The sequence below is a fragment of the Lynx rufus genome, unplaced genomic scaffold (genome assembly GCF_022079265.1).
Source record: "Lynx rufus isolate CCGP_SWC_20201006 ecotype Redwood Valley unplaced genomic scaffold, mLynRuf1.p SCAF_4, whole genome shotgun sequence".
NCBI lineage: Eukaryota > Metazoa > Chordata > Mammalia > Carnivora > Felidae > Lynx > Lynx rufus.
Window position 1 is genome coordinate 168,938,423 of NW_025814856.1, and position 24,754 is coordinate 168,963,176.

At 62.3% G+C, this 24,754-nt stretch overlaps 1 protein-coding gene across 2 annotated transcripts in view; it reads left to right on the forward strand.

Moving 5' to 3' along the window:
• The window catches only part of DNAJB6 (DnaJ heat shock protein family (Hsp40) member B6), a 68,819-nt gene extending 58,646 nt beyond the window's left edge, over positions 1-10,173 (forward strand). For both annotated transcript variants that reach the window (XM_047094779.1, XM_047094780.1), the window contains exons 9-10: positions 2,641-2,856; positions 8,781-10,173. In XM_047094779.1, the coding sequence (XP_046950735.1) occupies positions 2,641-2,856; positions 8,781-8,863 (299 nt within the window). In that variant the 3' untranslated portion in view covers positions 8,864-10,173. The remainder of the gene's footprint in view (positions 1-2,640; positions 2,857-8,780) is intronic.
• Positions 10,174-24,754: the final 14,581 nt, after the last annotated feature.

The following is a 24,754-nucleotide window of genomic DNA, read 5'->3' on the forward strand; positions in this document are numbered from 1 at the left end:
GCCTTCCAGCTCCCGAGGACCCGTCTCCCAAGGGCCGGCGTGCACTTTGTCTGCAGTGTAAGTGCCGGAAATGAGGCCAGCCGTCCGCGCCCGGATGGGTTCCCTGCACTTCCCGGGGGGGAGGTTGCGTCTGAAGGCACAGAGCTGTGGACGCCAAACGGTTGTGGAGATCGTGGGGGAAACGCCACCTCTTGTCGCCGGTGTGGAAGACTTGGTTCCCGGGGTTCCTGGGGTGCGGTTAGCAGGGTGGGAGCGCTGCAGCTCCCCCCGCCACGAGCCTGGCCCCTGCCCTGCCAGGCCCAGATGGAGGGATGCCGATGTTTGCATAAGAGCTGGCGTTGACGCGTCCTCAGATGTTATGCTGTTGGTCGCAAGGTGTGATATTTATGGATCGTAGGGAGCGTGGGAGGTGGGACTGTGTGGGGCAGGGAAGGGATAACTGGTCCCCCACAGCGGTGTCTCCCTGCTGCCGCAGGGGCTCCAGCAGCTTCTTCCTTCCAGGTGGACAGAGCTGAGCACGTGCTTGGGCGGCATTCTGTGTGCACGGAGCTGTTCCTGGGGTCGGGCGTCACCCCATTTGCCAGTATTCAGGTGTTGGGGTCCCAGGCCCCTCCCCGAGTGCTCCGTGAGGCCTACGCACCTGAAGGAACCGAGGCCCTGGCTCCCCTTTCTCCACTTCCCACTTCAAATGCGGGTTTTGCAGTAGAGTCTCCACGTAACAGCGGTTCCTTCAGACAGCCGCACGGCTCCTCCCCCGCGTGTCGGAGGGTTTGTACTTCTGTTTGTTTGCCAAAGAGCATAATGTCAGCTGAGACCCTCAGAGCCCGCAGAGGTGGGCTCCCCACAAGGGTTCCCCTGGCCTCGCCCTTGGCCCTGTTCACCGACGCCCCGCTGGCCACCTTCCTGCTCAGGCACGGGGTGGCCCTCGGGTGAGGCGCCCGCCCGGGGGGATGTGGCCGCCCGGCCCAGGGCATCCGTGCGCCGTCAGCCTACTCATCGGATTGGACTCAGGAGCCTGCATTGGGTCAGAGGGCCTCACCGGACACGTGTCTCCCGGCCGCGTGCCCGGGACCGGCGGCCGCCCCCTCCCAGCCCGGAGGTCCGCTTGGTTACCCAGCTCCACGAGCAGCGCTTCCGTTGGGGCCTGCAGGTGGGACCCCGGGGCGGCGGACTCCGGGCTGTGGGCCGGCACGGAGCCGGGCTGGGCTGCGGGGCCGGGGCGTCCGGCCGCCGGAAGACGTTGAGCACGCGTGGAGGGCACCCACAGCGTCTGGAGCCGCGGGGGGTTCGGAGGCTCCGTGAGGAACCAGGGACTGGCTTTGGCAAACCTCTGAAGCTCAAGCCCCACGGCGCAGGCCGCCCGAAGCCTTGGGATTTCTCAGCAGTGATCCCTGTGCTCGGTGGGGGCGGGGAGACCGTCGGACGTGGCCCCTCGCACCAGCGTGGCCCTGCTTCCAGCGGCCAGCGCTCCTGCGTGAGGGAAAAGTTCACGCCAGGATTTGGGGGCCGGTCCCCGCGGCTCAGGAGTTAGGTCCGCGAGATGAGCTTTAGCGGGCTGCAGAGCCATTTAGGCAGGTTGCCCGGGACAGGCGCGTGTCTGTTCCCAGCGCTGAGCCGGGCATCGGGTCCGGAGGAGCCCGTGTGAACGGCTGTGATCGGCACAACTCCGTCCGCGACCGTCCTCTTGCCGCACGCTGCGTCTCGGGTGTCGCCCCAGCTGGCGCTCCTCCGCTGGGGGGCTGTGGGCACGGAAGGGAAGGGGAAAGCTGGCGGGCTTGAGTGCGCGAGCGGGGCTCACGCTCGCACGGGGCTTCTTGTGGGGCGGGGGCTCGGGGTTGTACGTACCGGACAGAGGGTGTTCGGTGAGAGTTGCTCGCTGGGTGGTGGGCGCCCCCACCTCCCTGGAAGGGAGGGCTGGTAAGAGGCTCCGGGAATGCCCCCACGTGGTCCACCCTCCCCATCAGGCGGACAGTTTCACAGCTTCGTGCCCCATGTCAGGCGTATCGCTGGCATGCGTGCCCGGTGGTCCAAAGCCTTCGGTGAACGAAGCCCGAGATCATCCCTTGAACCTGACCGCTTGTCCTGATAGTATCCCTGGTGTTCACCTGTTGTGCAGAATTACTTCCTGTTGTTTAAAAGACCGGTAGAAACACACCTTTGAGAGCAGTGAGGGCTGTTCCATCTTGGCCGAGTCTCTGGGGCGACAGATGGCCAGCGCACGGGGCCTCGGCTCTGAGCTGGCAGGAAACGTGTTGCCGCGGCCTCCTCAGGGTCGTGTGTGCACAGGCTCCACAAGTAAGGCCGCCCGGGAAGGAGGTGCCCGGGAAGGAGGTGCCCGGGAAGGAGGTGCCCGGGAAGGAGGCGGGAGGTTGGTTCTGATGGAATGAATTGTCCTGGGGGGCCCGGCCCCTGGGCAGGGATTGCCGTGGGACACACTCCCTCCTGGGAAGGTCGGGCGTGCATCCGGGAGTCACTGGTGTGCGTGAAGGGGCGGGCGCGGAGCCTGAGGTCAGGCCCCCACCGTGCAGAGGATGTGGTAAGACCCTTTCTCCCCGCCCCTGCCCCGGAAGCCGGATGCCCTGGGACAGGAGGAGGGGAGCGGTCCGTGTGAGCTCACGCCTGCCCGTCCTGTGCTTTCAGGTGTGGCGGACGAGGCCGCCCTCCAGGAAGAGCGCCTTCGCAGAGGCCAGAGCGCGCTGCCCTCCCAGCCGGCCAGCACCAGCGGCCCCTCGCCGAGGTCACACGGGCCGGCCGCTCTGCCCAAACACCAGTCTCCGCCCGTCTGCGAAGAAGAGGACGAGTCGGGCAGACAGCGGGCCGCCGGCAGCCCCTGGAACCCCTTCGTGCTCTCTGCAGGTGTGCAAAGGGGCACCGGTGTGGCGCGTCCCCACGGGGACGCCCCCCTTCCCTCCCAGGACCAGAGAGGACAGAGATCGTTGCTGTGCTGTTGTGTCCTGACCTGAGCAGGCGGGGGCCGGGTGGGGGCGGGCGCCCGGTGGCGGCAGGGGGGAGGCACCCGGCTCTCGACTCCCCTCCCGGGAGCTCCCCCCCCCCCCCCCCCCGATTAAAACGGGACGCCGGTGTTCCACGACGGTATGACGCGTGTTGTCTTGGGTAGAGGATGACACGTTTTGCTTTTACCTTAAATGCTCCTTTCTGTGAGTTTCCACTACGTGCTCGAGCCTTCATAACTTAGGGGCACACGCCGGGCCCCTTGCCACACCTGCGGGCACCCTGCGGCCTCGGGGAGGACACGTTTTGCGTTTGCTGCCTGCCCCTCGTGCCTTCGTCTGTTTCTGGTTGAGAGCAGAGCACCCCGTGTGAGGGTCCTGACGCAGCCGTCCCCCCGGGCAGAGTGACCCCGTTTCTCCGGAGCCCTGGCTCTGCCTCCCTCCAGCTTCTTGACTTGCCGTGGGTCCTTGGGGCGAAGTCCCCGTGGAATTCTGGATTGCTTCTGCGGGTGCTGCTGTGCGTGTAGCTTTGATCCTGTGTTCCCAAGTCCAGCGTCCTTTTGGTTCGAAGCGTCTGTGGCCATCTTGGTTGTCACCACTGGAGGCGGCCGCGGTGACCGTAACAGACTGTGGTGGAGAAGACCTCCGTCCTTCCCCGGTGTCGCAGTGACACGAAGGCATGTGGCCAGGCTAATTCTGTGGGCCTCAGCAGGACGTGCCGTCACGGCCGGGAAGTAGAAGGATGAGCCTCGTCCCTTTTCTCCCCCCAGAACTTTCTATCTGGGAATCGCACCCCTCCAGCCTCTCCGGGCCTCCTCGGATAAGGCGGAGGGGTGCGTCAGGGTTTCGAGGAGGACAGAAAGAACGTGCCACCCCCTCGAAGGCGCATGGGGCGTTGGACCGCGTGCGGCACAGGGCCGCGCGGGGCGGTGCAGACCCGGCCGCCGGCTGGGCCGTGGCGCGGTGCTACCACAGGCAGATGGACCGTTGGCAGACCTCCGCCTTTCCCTGTGTGATTGGGAGAAAGGGCTGTATGAATTCAGAACTCCTTCTGCCTCGAGTGGGCCTGTGGACGTTTTCCCGGGGTTGATGGTCAGCTCCTGATCTCCAGTGGTCTTGGGGCAGGCCGGGCGGGCGGGGGGCAGCGTGGGGGTCTTTGGGCGTCTGGGCAAGGGGCTGCGCCGGCCGTTCGCTTGGCTTGAACACCTCGCCCTCGGAACGGTGATTTAATGGGCTCTGTTGGGTCGTAAGGACACCATGGGCCTACGTACCGGGTCGGAACATCCCAGCCCCCAAGAACGAGGCGCGCAGAGATGGGCCCCCCGGAGCCTCATTCAAGCAGACGGCCGGCTCCTGCGACAGGACGTCCGCCAGTAGACCCGGCCCGAAGGGAACATCCCGAGTTCAGAAGGAGGCCCGTCCTTGCCAGGTGAAGCCGCCCGCTGCTCTGGGTCCCCAAAGGCCACGCCTGCCGAGAGCACAAGGAGAGTCGGGAGTTCGTTTCTTCCTGTAGAAGAAACGGCTGATTCTTGTCCCTGGAAACGTGAGGAGACGTTTTTGCCCGTTTGTACCATCGGGTCCCCACCAGGCGTTGTTGCGAGCGGAAAACTAGTTGCCTGGTGATCCTCGGCACGTGTCTGTACGCAGAAGAGGCGGGTGACAGGACTTCCCGGTCACCAGACCCTTTTCCTTGGCCACGGACAGGCTGGGAGGCTGTGTTCCTGGAGCTCAGCCCGTTCCCCCCCCCCCCCCCCCCCCCCCCCGCCGAGGCCTTTCTGATGCTCTTGGGCCACAGGGTGTGAGGTCTGGAGGCGTGTCAGAGTTGAACGCCACGGAGGTGAAGACACGGTTCCTTGCAGACGTCTGGGGAGCTCGCGCCCGGCGCTTTGGGTGACCTCCTTACTGGAGACGTGTAGCCGCCCCAGAGGAAGGGTCCACAGACTGAGACGAACGTGCCACAGAAGCACACAGTTGGACGGGAAGCCGGCTGAGGGCCGCCCGCCACCTTCGGGTGCTTCCCGCCAGCAGCTGCTTTGCCTCTCCGCACGGTCCGCCCGCGGCTCTTCGGCCGACGCTGCCGACTCGGACGCCAGCCGGTCACGAAGGCGGGTCCCTCCGGGAGCTCCCCACGCCGCCCCGGGCAGGACCGCCGGTGCGCTCCGGGGGAGCCCGGGGGGCCGCAGGACAGCTTCCGGCCGCATTTCCAAGCCTCGGGGAAATTCTTGTTAAGAACGGCGCATGATAAGGAGCATGGTTCCCCGGGTGCCCCCGCTCGCACCTCGGGGCTGGAACCTCCGCTCCAGGGAGGGGTCCCTCGGAGCCCGCTGGGAGGCAGCGCGGGGAAGCGATCCTTTGAGGCTGAAGGCGAGCTCTCGCTGGACCCGCGCTCCTCAAGGCGCCGCGTGCGTCGTTTCTGTGAGGCTCTCCCTGTGGAGGACGCGGCCGATTCCGGGTGCGGACGCGGCGCTGGGACAGCAGTGAGTGCGCAGGGACAGGCGTGGCGGCCCTGTGGCCCCAGCTCCCGTGGGCGGCACAGGTGCAGGGCGGCGCGGACCGGCCTGCCGCGTCCCCGTGTCGTTCGCGGTTCCGCGGAACGACGAGCCCCCGTCACACTCGCGCCTGCTTCATTTTGGGGGACACGGGCGCCTCGTGTTGCCCCGTGTCGCCTGGAGCCGGTCAGTCCTAAGGTGTGGCTGAGCGTCTGTCCCGTGCGGATCCCCCGCGCCGCGGGTGCCCCAAGAGCACGGAACTGTGTGGAAGGAAAATCATTCAACAAGAAGAAGACTTCGCGAACGAAGGAGTAAACTTGACCCTTTTTCCCTTTTTCCCTTTTCCTTTGTTTGGCCTGCAGGAGGCGCCTTACCCAGGACGCTGTGGGACGCTTGGCTTTGCAGAGGGCAGCGTGGCACCGTGGGACGTGTGCCCCGCGTCTCACGCCCGCGTCCGCTTGGGCAGCTTGGGCGCGATACTAACCCAGGCGGCTAACCTGCTTCTCTGCCCGCAGCTCCCGCCGGGGCTTTCAGACGTTTCTCTCTAGGGGCGGGGGGGTCTTACCGCGCCCTCGCTGCCTTGAGCTTCGGGTGGCCGAGGGGCCGTCTCCCGCAGGCTTTTCCCCGAACACAGGACCCGGTACGAAACCGCCAGTGACTCTTACGATGGCCCACATGTACCCGATGCCCCGCAGACCCCGGCCGCGCTCACGTTGTCTGTGCGATGTGGTGGCTGCCGGCCTCCAACTCACACCCCTGCACGGGCGTCCCTCTGTTCTGCAGTTGCGATCCCTGAGCATCCGAGGGGGGTTTCTCTCCTCATAATCCCGCTCTGCTTTGTCTTGGGGGGGGCCTCAGGGAAAGCTCGCTTTGCGGAGGTTAGGAGCTGACCCCCCCACCGCCCTGCTGGGTGGTTGCTGACTCCCCTCAAGGTTTGCGCCACGGGTGTGGCTTGGGGGGGGGGGGACCTGGGAGGGGGCCTGCCCGTCACTGTGGAGCCTCCCCACCGCCCCGAGCACTTGGCTCCCTTGGTTGGAGCCCTGGGCATGCGTGCAGCTCCTGTGTAGACATGTTTGAGTCAGGGCAGGGGGTTCCCATCCAGCATCTGTTCCCTTGTGTGATTCCAAAGAGGATCCCCAAGCAGACAGTGGCTGCAGTTGGGGCAGATAAAACTTGCTTCCAGACCGACCAGAGCCCCCCCCCGGGCACCTTGAGGCTCTGCGACCGGTTTGCAGCTGTCTTCAAAAGGGGTGCTTGTGTGCAGTACGTGTGAGGGTCCTGGGGCCGCGAGGCCTCCGGCTGGTCGGTGTCCCCCATGTGCCCCAGGTGCACGGGCCAGGCACCTGCCGGGCGGGATGTGTTCAGCAGGGGCCGGCCACAGGTGCACATGCTCCACACCCCCGAATCTTGTCATTTGAGCCGAAATCCCTTTAGTTTGTCTCAAGTTACTTTTCTGTCATCATCTTGGAATTTAAAATGCCTGGTAGCAAGAGAGGCATTGTAACAGGGAATGGGAACGAGGAGTTGCCTCCCCGCCCCGTGCCGCAACCACAAGTGCCCTCTGGGAGAGGGGCTGGGGCTGCGGGGGCTTCGGGGTCCCTTCTGGGTCAGGTGTTAGGGTTTCGTGACCGGACCAGGGGCACAGGCTCCCCGTGGTGGAGGCAGGAGAGTCTCACAGGCCCTGGCAGCCTGCCCCACGGCCCGCGGTGTTCTTCTGGGTCCTTCTCTCCGCCACCCTCGGTCGTCTCGGCGAAGGCGGCCCGGGCGGCGGCATTTGTCTCCCTTGGCGCTGGTGGGCTTCTCCGAGCCTCGGACAGGAGCACCTGTGTCTCGGTGGTGGGTCAGCACGTTCTTCTCTTTCTCCTTCTCGGGTTATTTTCCGAGTAACTGAGTCTGGCGGGCGGAGGGGAGGCCACCGTCCCCCTCTGCGCAAGGAGCCTCTGAGACGTTATGCCCACCGTGAAGCCGCGGCTCCTGCGCAAGGAGCCCTGCGGTCGGCCGGGCCTCCAGCCACGCACACGTGCGGCCCCTGGCCCCTCCTCCCTGCGTGTTCGTGGGGGCCCATCGCGGGAACCGTTCCCTGTGGAGGTTCCTCCGGGAAGACCGGGTACCTCCGACCGGTAGTCACATCCGATACAGGACACGCCAACACGTCCCCAGACCGGCTCTGGTTCCCTGCTCGACCCTTGGGGCTGTTCTCCCTCCGTCGTGCCCTGGATTCTGGCGTTTGGGCCCCGTTCCCTGGACTCGCCTCAGGCGAGGTTGTGCGTGAGCCCCGCCCTCGCCCCACTGGGGGGTCAGCCCTTCGCCTTCGTCCCGCTCAGAACTCCGCGGCGGCTTTCCCAAATGCTTGGCCCGGGCCCACGTGGTAGCCCCGGTGAGACACCGTGGTGCCCGGGCTGCGGGGGAACGTGGCGGGTCACGTGGGTCGGTGAAGGACTGGCCGCGTAAATACAGCTTTCGTCACCTGGATCCGGCATCCAGCCCGCTTGCGGGCTCAGCCGAGGGCTCTTCTAGCTCGTTGCCGGACCGACGAAGCGCCAGGGGCTCGGCCGCTTCCTTTCCGGCCCTTTGGACGAAACCTCGAGGGGGCGCCTCCCACACGTTAAGCAGTCGACACGGGAGAAACGGAAGGTCCGCGTCCTCAGGCGAGACCTGGGGACGAACACCCAGAGCCCACGGACGGACACAAGCCCGGCCCACAGCAGGGCTTGTCCCGGCAGACGGGACTCGGGTCTGGCCAGTGCCGGAGGGAGCCTGTCCCCGGGGCGGAGTCGGCCCTGCCCGGTGGGGTGCGAGGGCCATGTGGAAGCACAGGGGTGTGGGGGCACGGGCGTGAGGGCCGTGGAGGGGCGAGGGCAGAAGGGTGAGGGCTGCGCAGGGGCGAGGGCCGTGTGGAGGCACAGGGGTGAGGGCTGCGCTGGGGCGAGGGCCTTGTAAAGGGTGCAGGGGTGTAGGGGCACAGGTGTGAGGGCTGTGTGGAGGTGCAGGCTGCCTAGGGGCCCAGAGGCGCAGGGGCGAGGGCCACGTAGGGATGTGGGGGTGCAGGTGTGAGGGCTGTGCGGGGCGCAGGGTGGGGTCGTCAGGGGCAGGGTGAGCAGAGGAGAGCGTGGGCTCAGTGCCGCCCCCTCTGGGCGCGTGGCTCCGATGCTCTTTGAACAACGTCAGAGATGTCACTCTGCGGTTTGAAGAGTCGGTCACGCTGTGGATGTGGCCTGGGGAGAAGTGGGGACAGCCCGACTGTCCCGTGTTAACGTGGGCGAGTGTTTGGAAGCGCTTGCCTCTTGGTGGGGACGCCGCTGCCCTTCGGAACAGTGTTTCACAAGCCGTGTTTCCTTAGGACTCAAAGAAGGTGGCAAGAGGAAGAAACCGAAGCAGAGGGACGAGTCCAAGAAGAAGAAATCGACCAAAGGCAAGCACTAGGCGGACTCGCGGCCGCGCGCCTACTGCCGGAGCTGGCGCCCGGCCCGCCCCGTGCCGTAGTGCGAGGCGCGCACGAGTTAGGTAGCGGCACCGCTTGGCCACCGTCCCCACACTGCAGCTTCTCGGCTCGGGGACGGCAGGAGACGGGAGTGACGGTCGTGGGCGGAGCCTGTCCGCACTGTCCTCGCGTCTCCCGGCCCCAAATCCGACAGCGGCTCCCCGAGGGGGTCGGGGACCCGGCTCCTTCCTTCCGACTGTCGAACACGATGCCGACTGCTGAGCTGTTGTAGCGTCAGAGGTGTGACTGGTGCAGGCGGGTGATGGAGTGTGTGTCCACGGAATGCCTTTCTCTCTTCCCGGCGGGAGAGTCCTTGGAGCTGGCGCGTAGTTAGGGGCGGGGTGACGTCGTTGCACGTCCTGCATGGAGTCCGCACCGCCAGGGGTCTTCCCTCCGGGTTACGGGGTGTCCCAGCCGCCTCCCTGGGGGCCCGTGGGTGAGTCTCTAGATATAAAGTCATTCCTTAAATTTACCGGAGTTTTAAGCTCCGAGGAGCCCAAACCTGACTTCGAATATTGTTTAGTTTTTGCAAATTCCATCTTTTTCTCTTGGACCCATGATTCTCCTTAGCACATGCACAGGACCCTGCAGAATTTTGTTCGGTAATCCCCTCTCTGCTCTTCGTTTGGGTCATTCTGGGGAGACGCACGTGTGGTATTCACACACACACACACACACACACACACACACACACACACACACACTCAGATTGGAACGAGGGCGCTGAAGAAAATATTTCAGTTGTAAACATTGGCTCCTCTAAAAACATCCTTTATTTTCCTAGCAGTTTTTTTCTGTCCACTTTCCTGCACTTACTTCTTTGCCTGATCAGCTGCTTCTTAACCCTTTGGTTCTACTGACTCGATCGGTGCCGCGCCTAACCTTTTCTGCGCGCTTCCTGCCCAGGCCTTTCCTCCGTAACACAAGGGCCAGCTCACACCGCTTGGAAATGGGGGCTCGGGGCAGAGCTTTGACGTGGTGTGAGAATGCCGCTGTCGTGAATGTGGCGGCCAGCGGCCCCCGTGGCCCCTGTAGCCAGCCGCGTCATGGGCGTCGTGGGTGTGGAAGCCAGAAACGAGTGTAACTTTGCGACTCTGAGATGACTGTTAGGGGAGGGGTGCTTTGTTTTGTTTGGCTTTGGCAGGGAGGTGGTGTGGACTGGTATCACGGCTTACCGTGAAAAATGTACCCATGAAAACATACTGTATTTTAAGTGCTATCAGCAGAAATAAAACGTAAGCGCCGTCTTGGACTGCTGGCTTGCCGTCATCATTAATGTCCGCTAGTTACACCGTTATTAGCGATCGGAAAGAAAACCAGCCATAATTGTCATTTCAATGATGAAAGATAAAGTGATAATTAGGGCAGGAGCCTGGGTTGGGAGCTGCATTACTGTGAGATGAAGTGTTACTTTATTTATTTGTTTTAAAATTTTTATTTATTTTTGAGAGAGAGAGAGAGAATGTCGGGGGGAGGAACAGACAGAGAGGGAGGCACGGAATCCGAAACAGGCTCCAGGCTCTGAGCTGTCAGCACAGAGCCCGACGTGGGGCTCGAACCCACGAACCACCAGATCATGACCCGAGCTGAAGTCGGGCGCTCAACCGACCGAACCCCCCAGGCGCCCCTGAAATGTTAAAGACCACACTGCCGCTGACTGACCCTGTGGGAGCCCAGTGGCCTCGCTGGCAGCGTGGGGGACGCTGGGGAGGTGGGAGGCACGGGCTGTTGCGACCTCCTGGCTGGGGGTACGTCCTGATCCGGGTCCCGCTGCAAACCACGGGCTTCTGTCGTGGCCCCTGGCGGACCTGGAGCCTCTCCCAAGGGCACGTTTGGCTCATGGGTGCATCTCAGGCACTTGCACACCAGAATTCGCCGTCGGTCTCTGGGGAGGGAGGTGGCTCAGCGGGCGCGAAGCAAGTTTCGCAGCCCTTGACCTCACTGCTTCAGCGCCGGTCGCCTGGGGGACAGCGTCCGTGTGGTGGCGTCTTCCAGCCACGCCTGGAACAGGCGTGCCACCCCTGCAGGCGGGCGGCCGGCCCACGTCCACAGGCCGTCCCCAGCAACGCTGCCCTCAGCGAGCGGAGGCCCGCTGGCTGGGCGAGCTCGGTGAGTACCTGCTTCCCCGGCGGGGGCGGGGGAGACCACGCAGCTGCCTGGGACGCACGGCGCCCCGAGGGCCGGGGTGGGTTGGCGAGCGTGTGAGCTCACGCCATCACCCCTGCTCCACCGCCACCCAAGCGGGCTGCCATCCCGGGGGCCTGGGTGCCGGTGCCCGTGCTGGGGCCCATATTCAGAGCGGCCCTGCTGTCTGCTGACCTCCCGGAGGGGGCTCCTGGGCCAACATCAAGGGTGATGGAGGGAGGGGGGGCCCGGCCTCTACCAGCATCCTCCTGGAGAGGAGGCCCATTTGGGGACAGGGTGTGTGGGACCAGGTGGGGAGGTGGTCCTGGCCGCGAGGAACCCCCACATACTCCAGGGCCGTCCGCCCCCCCTGCCCCCACGTTAGCAGGATTAAGGGCTTTGCAGAAACACTTTACGTTGGTGCATGTTTATTTTGAAACCCTGGCGTATTCACAGGAAGTTGCACAGGCGGCACACGGGGGTCCCGTGTGGCCTCACCCGGTCCCCAGAGCCATGGGGCAGCATTAGAACCGGGAAAATGACACGGTCCCCTCCGAGAAAGGTGAGACCGTGACGCTAACGATCACGGTCCCAGGGCTTCTGACTTGGCCCATCCCACCAGGCGCAGAACCTTCTGTCTGCTCACTCCTCCGAGGGCGCCTGCCCCCACGTTGCCGGGGCAAGAGTGAGGCCAGGCTCACGTGGTCCTCCAAGTAGGCCGAGGAGGCTGGGCGTCCCGTGTCTCCGGGCCTGGAGCTGCGGGGACAGGGCGGCAGGAGACGGTGACCCGGGCATAGGGCCCCTTCCCGGGCCTCCCTGGTTCGGGTCTGCTTCGTGCCTGTCCCTCCGGCTCCTACAGACCCTGTTGGCCGGGACCGGCACAGAGGGTCACCGCAAGTGTCCTATTCACTCTCGCCTGCTCCCGGAGAGCTACCTCGTGCTTCCCGCTTCCTGGTGCTCCCCATGGTGCTCCCCACTTTCCTGTCCCCACCTGCCCCCCCACCCCCACCCCTCTGAAGTGTCGTCCACATGGTTCTCAGCTGAATGGGGGATGGCCAAGAGCCCCCTCCCAGGGCTGTGCCCCCTGCAGCTGCCAGGGGGAAGGTTCTAGAACTTGACGTGGCGTGGGTGCTAAGGCAGGTGCCTCCGTCTCCTTGTCACCAGCCGAAGCGTCACCGTGGCCCAGCTCGAGACGCGCTCTTGGAGGGGCAGGCTGGCTCCTCGCTGCGCCTGACTCGCCGCTTCTCAGGTGGACCCGGACACCATCGATGTTCGTCCCCAAACCAGTCCGGCGTCTGGTCAGGTCACAAGTTAGGACTGTTCTCACAGGGGCACCGAGGCGGCCACCTCCGGAGGGATGAGGGGTGTCACCGAAGATGCCCGCCCGCCCTCCATGCCGCAGCTCTGGCCCCCGCGTGGCTCCTGCGCCCCCGGCCCGGGCGACGGACAGGCTAATCACGGCTGGCAGCAGCCGGTGCGTCAGCCTTAATTCTTTGCCTTTGTCTCTGAGGTTTTTATAGGTTTCGCTTGATCGACAGGATCCATTCTTAGTGAACAAACGGAAGTCAGCTTTTATGGCATGAAAATTGTTGTTTCTCTGACCGGCTAGCCATTACACGGTGACACAGGACCATGAATCTTCCCGTTCCTGAGAGTGAGTTTGATGTACGGGTGGCGGACAGCCGTCTGGTCTGGAAGGGTGGGGCTGCGCTCACAGGAACCCTGGTTTTTCGCTGACTGAGGGCCCGATTTGGGGACATCCCCTCCCAGCTTGATGGAGCCCGGACGGGAGAGGGCCGGGGTGCGGGGGAGGGGTGGGACCCTCCAGTCCACTGCCTGCTCCCCGTTTCCCTGTCCCGCTCTGCCTCCCCCCTCCCCCCCCCCCCGCCCTGCTCCCGTGACCCCAGGGCAGCAGGCCCCAGCCCAGCGGCCCTCAGGAGAGGGCAGGGCCCGCCTTCTGTGAGGCCACAGTTCTCAGGGAGGCTTACAGTATAGGGACACCGAGGGCGCTTGGCTTTCTCCTTGTCCTTTTACAAAGGAAGGCCCAGACCTCAGGATGTCCCATACGATTCCCAGAGGCCACAGAGCTGGGCACGGTGGGATCTGGCTGTTTGATGCAAGGCTTCTGCTCCTCCCGAGCAAACCCTAGGGACTGTATCCTTCCCCCCACACACGTTGAGCATGCTCTCTCTGCGCTTTCTTGGTTGGGGTGCTATGAAGACCAATTTTTCCAGGTCCGCTGTGGGTCTGTGAGGTGCATCTTGTATGGAAAATCCTGATAAACGCCTTTCCTTCCCAGGGCTCTGGCTTTTTCCAAGGACAGACCCCACAGTGGCCGACTACTTTCTCTTTCTGGTCTACCAGTGAACTTGGAGATTTTCAGTCTTTTCTTGCAGTCCATCCACCGAAGCCACATCTCAGGACACCCTGGATTTCATACCACCTGTCCAGAGGGATGCCAGCGTTGATGACTGTGACGAGTGTGTGTGTTTAACCAGGGCTGTTCCAGGACTTGGAGTAATTCCAGGGTGCCGGCCTGGGCCTGGTGCGCATGCGTGAGAGACGGCTCAGCAGAGAGCTCTGGCCTGTGCACGCCCCATCCCATAGGAGAGCACTGAGGGTCCCCATGTGACGCCAGAAGCGTAGGATATGCCATGAGAGGGAGGTCAGCTTACTCTTAGGGACCAGAGACATTAAAATCCTTTGGGAGAAACTGAGGGGCCATACAGATAGGATGAGAAGGCAACACAACTACTCCACATTCTCGTTTCCCAGGGTAACTGCAGGCCTAATTTCCGGATGACCGACAAAGGCAGGAAACCAGGTCACCCTTCTCTCTTCCTGGGCCAGCTTCTGCCACCAACTCTTTCCAGGTCCCCACTGCCATTGGTCTAGTGGAGGAGAGGCCACCAATGCACCCATCTGTCCATCCACCCATCATCATCTGTCCATCCATCCATCCAACCATCCACCCACCCATCATTCATCTGTCCATCTACCCATCCATTTATCCACCCATTATCTATCCATCCACCCATGCATCCATCCATTCATCCACTCATGTATGCACGCATCCGTCCATCCATCCATTATTCCACCATCCATCCATGCACCTATCCATTCACTCATCTGTCCATCCCATTGTGCATCCATCTATCCACCTGTCCACTATCCATCCATCCATCCATCCATCCACCTATCCACCCACCTATCCATCCATCCTCCCATCCACTGATGCATGCATGCATCCATTCATCCATCCATGCACCCATCCATCTACTCACCCACTCATTTGTCCATCCATCCATCCATCCATCCATCCATCCATCCATCCATTTACCCACCCACCATCCATCCATCCCATTGTCCATCCATCCATCCATCCACTGTCCGTCCATCCACTATCCATCCATCCACTATCCATCCATCCATCCATCCATCCGATTCATCCATCCATCCATCCATCCATCCATCCATCCAATTCATCCATCCATCCATCCATCCATCCATCCAATTCATCCATCCATCCATCCATCCATCCATCCATCCAACCAACCCATCCATCTGTCCACTCACCCATCCACCCATGCATCCATCCATCCATCAATCCATCCATCCATCCAATTCATCCATCCATCCATCCATCCATCCATCCATCCAATTCATCCATCCATCCATCCATCCATCCATCCATCCATCCATCCAACCCATCCATCTGTCCACTCACCCATCCACCCATGCATCCATCCATCCATCCATCCATCCATCCATCCAATTCATCCATCCATCCAACCAACCCATCCATCTGTCCACTCACCCATCCACCCATGCATCCATCCATCATCCATCCACCAGTCCATCTGCCCACCGTACACCCACCCATTGTCCACCCATCTAATGCACACTGTGTCCCACATGTGTGAAGCATGTTGGAGACATAGCTGAATGAGTTGCACCCCCACCCTGCAGAGGGGACAAGAAGTGATGCCCCCTGTCCCCAGGCAGGATAAGTCACCCCTAGCCCTACCCTTGGTACGCCCCCAGTTACGGCCTCAGTGCAGGAGGAATTCAGAGGGGCACATGCCGGTGGGGGATTGGGGAGCTTTGCAGGTGGGTTTTGGAGGGCGGAGGCAGCCAGGCACATGTTGAGGCAGGGAGAACGGCCTAAACCAAGGTGTGGGATGCAGGCTGAACCCGAGGGAGGGGAGGATTTGGGGCGGAGCAGGAGGAGGTGAGGCTGCCGGAGGGGGGCGGCGGGAAGGGCGGGTTGAGGCAGCCCCCGGCAACAGCTGGTTTGGGCTTGGTGCTGAGGGCAGAGCACGTGGCGTCGCAGGAGCCCGGCAGGGCCAGCCTGGCCTGGATGCAGACAGTTCCCAGGAGAGGACGGCTGGCGCCACTTTCCTGCCAGGCTCGAGGGCTGGGCTGCCATCAGCAGTGGGGGGTTGGGCCAGTGATGGGCCTGGCCTGAGGACCGCGTCCGTGGTGAGCAGCGGTCACGTGTCACTTGGCGGATCTTCTCCCACCTGATGGTGGCTGTCACTTGATGGGATCACCCTCGGGCCTGGGAGTCCCGGGTCCTTGCTTCCTGCCGTTCACCCGCCTGGATCGGGGCCAGAGCCTCGGCCTGTGAGAGTGCGCATAGGTCCTCACTGACCACCTGGCAGGACAGACGAGGCCCCACGCGGCCCGCTGTCCCTGCTCCGGGCGGGTCCCACACCGTCCACCTCAGGTGCGCGCGGAGCAAGGCTGGAGTCGTGACGGGGGCAGCAGCAGGGAGGGACTGACCGCCCTGAAGGGAAGGCGCCGAAAGCAGAGCAGACTGATGGACAAATTCACAGCTCCCGGGGCCCAGGACCGGTTGGGCCACGAGGCCGTCCTCGCCGAGTCTAGTATGGTCTCCTGCTGCCCCCAGTTGGCCACAGCTGACTGCCCGCCCAGCCCTTCCCCAAGATCCCATGGCATCTGCAGGGGTTGATGGTGGCCCCAGAAATGTATGTCCACATCCTAACCCGGGACCTGTCATTGTCACCTTGTGTGGAAACCGGGTCTTTGTGGCCCCAATTCCAGCTGAGGCTCTCGAGATCGTGAGGATCGTTAGGATGGCCCTAAATCCAGTGACAGGTGTACTAGGAAGGAGAGGGGGATATGAGACACAGACCCGGACAGGAGGCGGCCACGTGGAGACTGAGGCCGGGCCCCGAGATGCCTGGGGCCGCCAGGAGCAGGAAGAGACAGGAAGGGGGAGCTTCAGACGCCTGGATCTCAGACCTCCCAGACTCCAGACCTGCTCAGGGATAGCAGGGGGGTGAGCCTCAGCCCCGTGAGCGCGCAGCCCCTGGCGTTTGTTAGGGCCACCCCAGAGGCTGACGCCATCTGACCGCAAACCGGTAGGAGGAAGGACCCTGCTCTCAGAGATTCGTCTCCGGATGTGGATTCCGTGGCCAAATACTTGAGCGTCCCAACTTTAAAACCCCAGATCAAACGTTTCCTGGAAGATTCCATGTATCTATGTAGCTTAGTGGGAATTTTTCTTTACGAAGGACCTCACAAAGGAAAATGGCCACATAAACACAGCGAGTCAATGTGGAGCATTTTGAGATGGTGTCTCATGCTGCGGTATTTTCTGTGGCCACAGGAGGGCGCCTCCATAAAGGAAAACAGGACTGGACAGCCGATCCACCCCTGCCCCGCACACGTGTCCGACGCACGCACACGCTCACACGCACGCACACGTGTCACACGCACGCACGCACATGTGCACACACAGAGTAAATTAGCCTTAAACCCTAATGTTCAAATTAATCAAGACTCAAATGGGTTGGAGGGGGAGGGGACCAGAGCCGATACCTTATCCCCCGCCTCCCGCCCCATCGAGCAAAATAGTTTTGCTGGAGAGTGGGGCGTTTCTCTTGTTGAGCATTTACCATCTAGTCTCATAACCTTATAAATAACACGTCAAAGGATTCACAAGAACACAGTTTGAAAAGATAAAATTAGGCCGTACCAGAAGTTTGGGGTTTTTTCCCTACACCCACATGCCAAGAACATTCCCACATTTTTTACCCCGGTGACATCTGACAAATGGTAATTTGTGGTTTCCTGGACTAACAGGGAAAAATAAAATCTATCGTCAGTGTTTCTGGGTTCTTCTCTGTCTCGTAAGCCACGGGACTCCACCCGGCCCTCAATCGGTGGAGACCCTCAATGGGCGAAGAGCAGGTCTGTGCCGGAGCCCTGACGCCCGAGAGCGGACCAAGTCGTTTCAAGTTCGCGCGGCAGGACCGGTCCCGGAACTGCTTGGGAGCCCTCGGCGTGAGGTGTAGCTGTCTCGTTGTCTAGACTTTCACAACTAGTAATAATACCCTGGTAGATAGTGCAAGTGTTCATTTCCCCTCTGCTTTTGTTTCTTACCTGAGTACATGGTGTCTTTCACTCCCAACACTTCGTAACGTCAAAGATGTGACTTCTGGTGTCCCCCACCGCCCTTCCCTTCCTGCCAAATCCTTATGGAAACCAAGGCAAAAAAAAAAAAAAAAAAAAAAATTCAAGCTGCTGGAAAAGGTAAAATAAAGGGAGAGAAAGCAAAGGTGAAGTCCCAGGCTATCCCGATACCAGTAATGCTCCAGGGAGAGCCATCAGTCTGTCCTCACCCCCCAATTCCTGCTTAAAACCCACGAGGAGGCCTTTGAAACACGTTACGTGCTCGGATGTGCCTGCCGTGGCCTCTTCCTCGCAAAACCAAATCTCCCGTCAACACCCACGAAAACCCACCGTTGTCACCAGCCCGTCTGGGTAAACACATCCTTCTCGTTTTACTTGGTTTCCGTTTCGTTAAGCATTACGCTTCAGATGGTTTGAACTGAAAGTAGCAATATATTATCGTAACGGGGGGGGGGCACTGCACACGTGCTTCTCTGTAGCTGTAAAAATCATGCTTCATTTGGGAGTGGGCAGGCCTCCCCGGCAACACTCTCCCAGCTCCCCAGTCTGGTGTTTGTGTTCTGAACGGGTTAGGTATCGAGAGGCCGTAATGTGGTCACAGTGCAAAATATACATGTCTATAGATATCTAGCACTAGAAATCAGAAAATAAGAGTTTTGTCTAGAGACAAATTAATCTTTCCACCCCTTTTATGGACTCTTCAATCTGCTTTAATCTTTAGGTGCACTGACAAATACTTAGCTGTAACTACAAAGCATCCGGGGAGAATATAAGCACGAGTCAGACTTGCCAGCTAAATACATTTCATTAGAGGTGATGGACAACCAGCTGCCTTTCCGATCGGGAGGCCGCCTTTTCACGCACGGACTTTTATTTCTTACGTATAATGTCTGTAGTTTACATGGCTTTTGAATGGAGTGTCTGTAGTCAGGTCAGAATAACGGGACCCACCCCACGCTGCTCACTGGCTAACGTGAACTTCCTTCCGCATACACCTCACCTTTGTGCTCTAGATTTGCCGGAAGGGACACTGGACTCTTGGCACAGGTTACGTTTATCACAGCCAGCTTAGAAGGAGTTGGGATTAATTAGGGAATGCCTCCAACGTCAGACCTCAGATGAAACTGCAAAACAGAAGTTGTTAGTCTTTAGCAAGTAAGCATCTCGTAGGGTAAGATCCCTTGAATGAAATGGTAATTGATATATATACTTTCATTACCACTTGTGAGGACGCAGATTAACACTCCAGACGTTTAAAATTTGACGCAAATAGCGGCGTATTATAGCTGCCGCCAAAAATCATAGAATTTGACGTCTGGAGCCTTACCGCAGGATGACAGAGCGGTCAGTTAAAATACAGTGTTGCTAAAGGTGTGCGTGGGGATTTAACCCTGTCAGTTGATTGCATTTTAAAAGCCGTTACTGAGAGTTCAGTATGATGATGTGGAAAATCTTGAAGGCTGACTTAAAAATCCAGGAATCTCTGACGCAAGTGGTCACGCTGGTGTGACGGGCCCTGGGCAGCCGGCTCGGGGTCACGGCCCTAAGGGCGGCCGGTCCTCGTCGGTCACCCACCATCCGCGGTGATTCGTAGGAATACGGTTACCGGGAATTGCAGGGATTTCCCTGAACTGGGAGTCTCGTCTCCTTTCTACGTTTGATTCCGATGACACGGTGTGTGTTTCGAAGCACTCATGTTCACGGTGTCGACACGTGGGACGGCAGGCCCCGGACGGCACCTGGGGGCGCACCCGCCGTCCCCCTCTCTTTTCCAGTTTTCGGTTGAAAACGCTTCTTTTTCGGCGTGGAAGGGGCGTGGTAGGTGTAAGAAACGTGTGTCTGGAAAAGGATCTGCGGATTCTGAGGCGCCAACGGGGCAGGGCGCCCGCTGTCCACACCGTCGGGGGAGGCGGTCTGTGGGCCGCGGGAGCCCCGGCCGTGGTGCTGGCGGCTCTTGTGCATCTGGCCCCTCACTCTGCCCGCAGAGGGCCTGCCGCGTCCGCTCGCACTCGGGGCCGCTGGGGCCCCCGGAGAGCCTGAGGATGAATGAACTGGGGCCTTCGGAGCTACACCTGGTTTGGTCTGCGGGACGGTCTTCCAAAGCCCCCCTGAGGCCCGGGGGCCTCTGCTGCCCTTCCGGGAGGGGGCTGGGTGGCGACGTCCCCGTTAGAGCCTGTCACGTCCTCCAAAAAAAAGATCGGGTGAAGTCCTGACCCCCAGAGTCTGTGAAAGTGGCCTCGCGGCAAGATCAGAGTGACGGAGCCAGAGCGGCCCAGGTCCCACGCCCGCTGCTCTGATGCAAAGGCCACGTGACAGGGGAGGCCGAGGTGGAGTGACAGGGCCAGAGCTGAGCGTCGCCGGCAGCAGCGGGAGGCGGGAAGGGCCCGCTGGAGCCTCTGGGGGTCTCAGACTTCTGGCCTCCAGACTGAGTGGGACGTTTCTGTCCCTGTTTCGGTGGCCCAGTCTGTGGTGCTGTGCTGTGGTGGCTCCCATGGATCAGGGCGCAGGGCTCAGGGCGCAGGAAGCGGGTCTCAGGGTGCTGGGTGCAGGGCTCAGGGTGCTGGGTGCAGGGTTCAGGGTGCTGGGTGCAGGGCTCAGGGTGCTGGGTGCAGGGTTCAGGGTGCTGGGTGCAGGGCGCAGGGCTCAGGGAGCAGGGCTCAGGGTGCAGGGTTCAGGGCTCAGGGTGCAGGGCACAGAGCTCAGTGAACAGGGCTCAGGGTGTGGGCTCTGGGTGCTGGGTGCAGGGCTCAGGGTGCTGGGTGCAGGGTTCAGGGTGCTGGGTGCAGGGCTCAGGGAGCAGGGCTCAGGGTGCAGGCTCAGGGCTCAGGGTGCTGGGTGCAGGGCACGGGGCTCAGGAAGCAGGGCTCAGGGTGCAGGGCACAGAGCTCAGGGCTCAGGGTGCTGGGTGCAGGGCTCAGGGTGCTGGGTGCAGGGCTCAGGGTGCTGGGTGCAGGGCGCAGGGCTCAGGGAGCAGGGCTCAGGGTGCAGGGTTCAGGGCTCAGGGTGCAGGGCACAGAGCTCAGTGAACAGGGCTCAGGGTGTGGGCTCTGGGTGCTGGGTGCAGGGCTCAGGGTGCTGGGTGCTGGGTGCAGGGTTCAGGGTGCAGGGCGCAGGGCTCAGGGAGCAGGGCTCAGGGTGCAGGTTTCAGGGCTCAGGGTGCAGGGCACAGAGCTCAGTGAGCAGGGCTCAGGGTGTGGGCTCTGGGTGCTGGGTGCAGGGCTCAGGGTGCTGGGTGCAGGGTTCAGGGTGCTGGGTGCAGGGCGCAGGGCTCAGGGAGCAGGGCTCAGGGTGCAGGGTTCAGGGCTCAGGGTGCAGGGCACAGAGCTCAGTGAGCAGGGCTCAGGGTGTGGGCTCTGGGTGCTGGGTGCAGGGCTCAGGGTGCTGGGTGCAGGGCTCAGGGTGCTGGGTGCAGGGTTCAGGGTGCTGGGTGCAGGGCGCAGGGCTCAGGGAGCAGGGCTCAGGGTGCAGGGTTCAGGGCTCAGGGTGCAGGGCACAGAGCTCAGTGAACAGGGCTCAGGGTGTGGGCTCTGGGTGCTGGGTGCAGGGCTCAGGGTGCTGGGTGCAGGGTTCAGGGAGCAGGGCTCAGGGTGCAGGCTCAGGGCTCAGGGTGCTGGGTGCAGGGCACGGGGCTCAGGAAGCAGGGCTCAGGGTGCAGGGTTCAGGGCTCAGGGTGCTGGGCACAGAGCTCAGGGCTCAGGGTGCTGGGTCCTGGGCTCACAGCTCAGGGCTCAGCACGTAGGGGGCAGGGCACAGGGTGCAGGGCTCAGGGCTCAGCACGCAGGGGCAGAGCTCAGCACACAGGGGGAAGGGCTCAGGGCCTAGGGCGCAGGGCGCAGAGTTGGTCTCTGGAGGCTCTGGTTTTGTTGGAGCATGTTTGCATCGGGGACGAGGGTCGTTTCCTTTGCCGACTCTGCTCATTGTGCCCCATGGTGGTTTTACCACCGCTTTTCCCTGGATGCTCACACTCTCTTGAGAGGTGTTTTCTGTTCTGCTCAGCCCACACCCTAGAGAAAGTGCCAGATGGAGGCGAAAGGCGAGCGGGAGCAGGCTTAGGCACTCCAGTTTTGAGGCCACATCCATGGGCTTGGGGCTGGTTTGGGGCCTGGCCAATGGGCTGCACATCCCTCGTGTCTGCCTGGCGGGCATCTCCCTGGCGCCCGTTCGTCAGTGCTGGGACAACAAAGGGCATCTCCTTGAGGCCCCGGTGCCCTCTCAACGTGTGCACAGGTGGGCGTGGGAGGGGACACTGGCCTTTAGGGCCGCTTAGATTGCCGGAACACGACCCGCTGAGGAACGGGGAACATGCGTTTGTCAGCGATCATTGAAACAGACTGTCGTAGGTCTTTTAAGAAAACTCAAACTGGATGATTTTCTTCGGTTTTAACTTATGTTTTTAAAAAATACTTTTTTTTTTTTTTAAGTTCACGTATTTATTTTTGAGAGACAGAGAGACAGAGCATGAGCAGGGGAGGGGCAGGGAGAGAGGGAGACACAGAATCGGAAACAGGCTTCAGGCTCTGAGCTATTAGCACACGGGGCTGGAACCCACAAACTGTGAGATCATGACCCGAGCCAAAGTCGGACGCTTAACCGACTGCACCACCCAGGCGCCCCTAACTTATGTTCTTAAATGAAAAATCATGAGATGTATCTTTATCAGGTCATTAGGCAGCTGAGCCCGGAAGCCGAGGAAGGAGAGGTTTGAGGGACGTTGTGGTCCGGGTGGGGACTCGGCAGGAGCGGGGGCAGATCCTGGGCGTCCCTCCCCAGCGGCGCTGGGGGGCCTGTCCTTCTCACTGAGACTATCACTGATTCAGTGCAGGTGGCCTTGGGGAGGGCTTGGGTCAGGCACCCGCTGCCCGCCTGTCGTTAGGGCGCCGTTTTCCCATTTGGGAGTAATTTGGACTTGAGAGATTACATTCAGTAGGGAAATTCACTCATCAGTTTGCTGGCTCCTTACCTTTGCTCTGGGCTTCTGTCTCGTGGGGGCAGTGGGGACCCTGAGTGTCCCTGGTGTCTCCCTAGTCACGGAAAAGGGGGAGAAGTGGCCGGTGGCCACCCGTGTGGGCAGAACCAGGCAAGGGGAGGTGTGCCCGAGGGGGGTGGCCAGGGGCAGCAGGCCTTAGGGGCGTCCCGACCCGGTTTCTAAAACGCTTTTTATTGAAGAATAACCCACATACCAGAAAATACACACAGCAAAGCGTGCAGCCCACGCAGTTTTCATGCGGAGCAACCAGCACCCAGGACCAGAGGCCGAGAGCGCCCGGGCCTCGGCCAGCAGCAGGGACGCGCTCAGTTTGTTCTCTACTTCAGTGGGATCCCCCGCCGGTGGAGGACACCTGCTGTGGGCCCGCGACCACCGGGCGCTGTGCCCACTTCCCGTGGCTACCGTAGTTGGTGGCCCACACACAGCCTCACGGCCGCCTCTCAGTTCTGCAGGGGGAGTGCGGGGCTGTTGGCGGGGTCTGATCCTTGTAGGAACTGGGGCCCTTTTCCTCGCTGGCGGTGGGTGGGTACCGGACGGACCGGGAACAGGGGTGGGGGAGGGGCGGGGGGAGGGGCTGGGTGTGGGGGGGGTAAGGGTGGGCGGGGTCGCGGCAGCGACTGGACCCGGAACAAGGGTGGGGGTGGGAGGTGGCGGTGGGGGCGGGGGCAGGGGCTGGGGGGGGGGCCGGGTCGGAAACAGGGGTGCGGTGGAGTGGGGTGGGGGCGGGGCCAGGATACGGGGGTGGGCTCGGGCGAGGGTGGGGTAGGGTGGGAGCGGGGCCGGGAACAGGTGTGCGCGTGGGAGCTGGTTCCCGCCCGAGGCCTCCTGGTCCCCGGGCATTCCCGGCGGCCCCTCCAGCGGCGGGGGCCTGGACTCCCCTGACTTCTCCTGCCGGGTCGGTGTCTGCGAGCCCAGCCAGGGACCGCTCTAGACTTTCCAGGGCTCCGGGATGTGATCTGGTGTAATCGGCCCCGCCCTCCCCCCCAGACGGCCCCGGAGAGCCCCCGTCTTACAGTCTGGAGCCCCGCTCGCTCGCACGTGCCCAGGTTCCAGGGGACAGGCCACGGCACCTCGGGGCGCTGTCTGGTGGGGACGCGAACTCCTCGTCCAAGTCGGGCGGGCACCTGGGGACGGGGTGGGGGGACGGGACGGAGGCGCCGCCTTTCGCAGATGCCGCCAAATGTTGTCCGAAGCAGCGGCGACGAGCCGGGCTCCTGCCCCGGGTCCGCTGGCCCGTCCCCAGCACGGTGTGCGGTGGGGTCAGCGTGAACGGACCTCGGGGGAAAGCCGGGGACACGTCGGTGGCAGGGGGCTTTCAGGCACCGCCTGCCCACCCGCCCACGCGTGCCGGTGGGCATTTCACGGTGGTCCCTCCTCGTGGGAGTCTGAACCCCGCGTTTCCCTGCGTGGCTCTTGCGCTGGTGCGTCTGGCCGCTCGAGGGCGTGCGTGCGCGTCCGCCAAGAGGCCGGCTGCCCCTTTATTGCCCGTGACCCCAGCCGGCTCCGGGAAAGACAGGGGATCCGCAGGGAGCCCCGTGGGCACTGCTCCCGGCCGTCCCCACTCCGCCCCGACGCCCTCACTGCCTGGGTCGCGACCCCTTCTTCGCGGCCAGGCCGGGGCCGGAGCAGACACGGAAGGGCGTCGGGCCCCCCCAGGCTCTGTGGCCGCAGCCAGGCCCCTCCGAGGGGCAAATGGAAACCCACCGGGGTCGAACTGAAGAGCCAGCTGCCGTCTCGTGGACGGCGACAGACAAGTTCTCGCTCAGTCTCCACCAGCTCCTTCCCTTCCGGGGCGATGGGGTCATGACCTCAGGCCCCGGGGCGATCGGGTCACGACCTCCAGGCTGTGTGGCTTGTGCATCGGTCCGCTGGTTTGGGGAGGATGAACAGCCTGTGGGTCGTGGGTGGGACGAGAGCCTGCGCCCTGCCCTCTGGGACCCCCGGGCAGGCTGGGGCAAGCCGGGTGGGGACCCCGAGGACCCCTCCTCCTTCGATGCTGTGCTCCTGCCTCAGTAAACGGTACAACGCCCACCCTGCAGTGCTTGCTGAGGTCCCAGGGCACGTACCCTGTCCCCTTCCCGGGGAGCAGGGCTCTCAAGGTGAGGCTGTTGACCAGTGGGCTGGCCAGAGCCTCGGCTGCAGTCAGAAGCTTCTGGACATGCCCCGGGCGAGGCGGGCTGCGAGGGTGGGTGGGATTTGGGGCGGGGAGGGCAGGGAGGACACGGCGGCTCCAACGGTGTGCCTGTCCGATTCCCCCGGGACGCAAGCAGGTGGAGGAGGC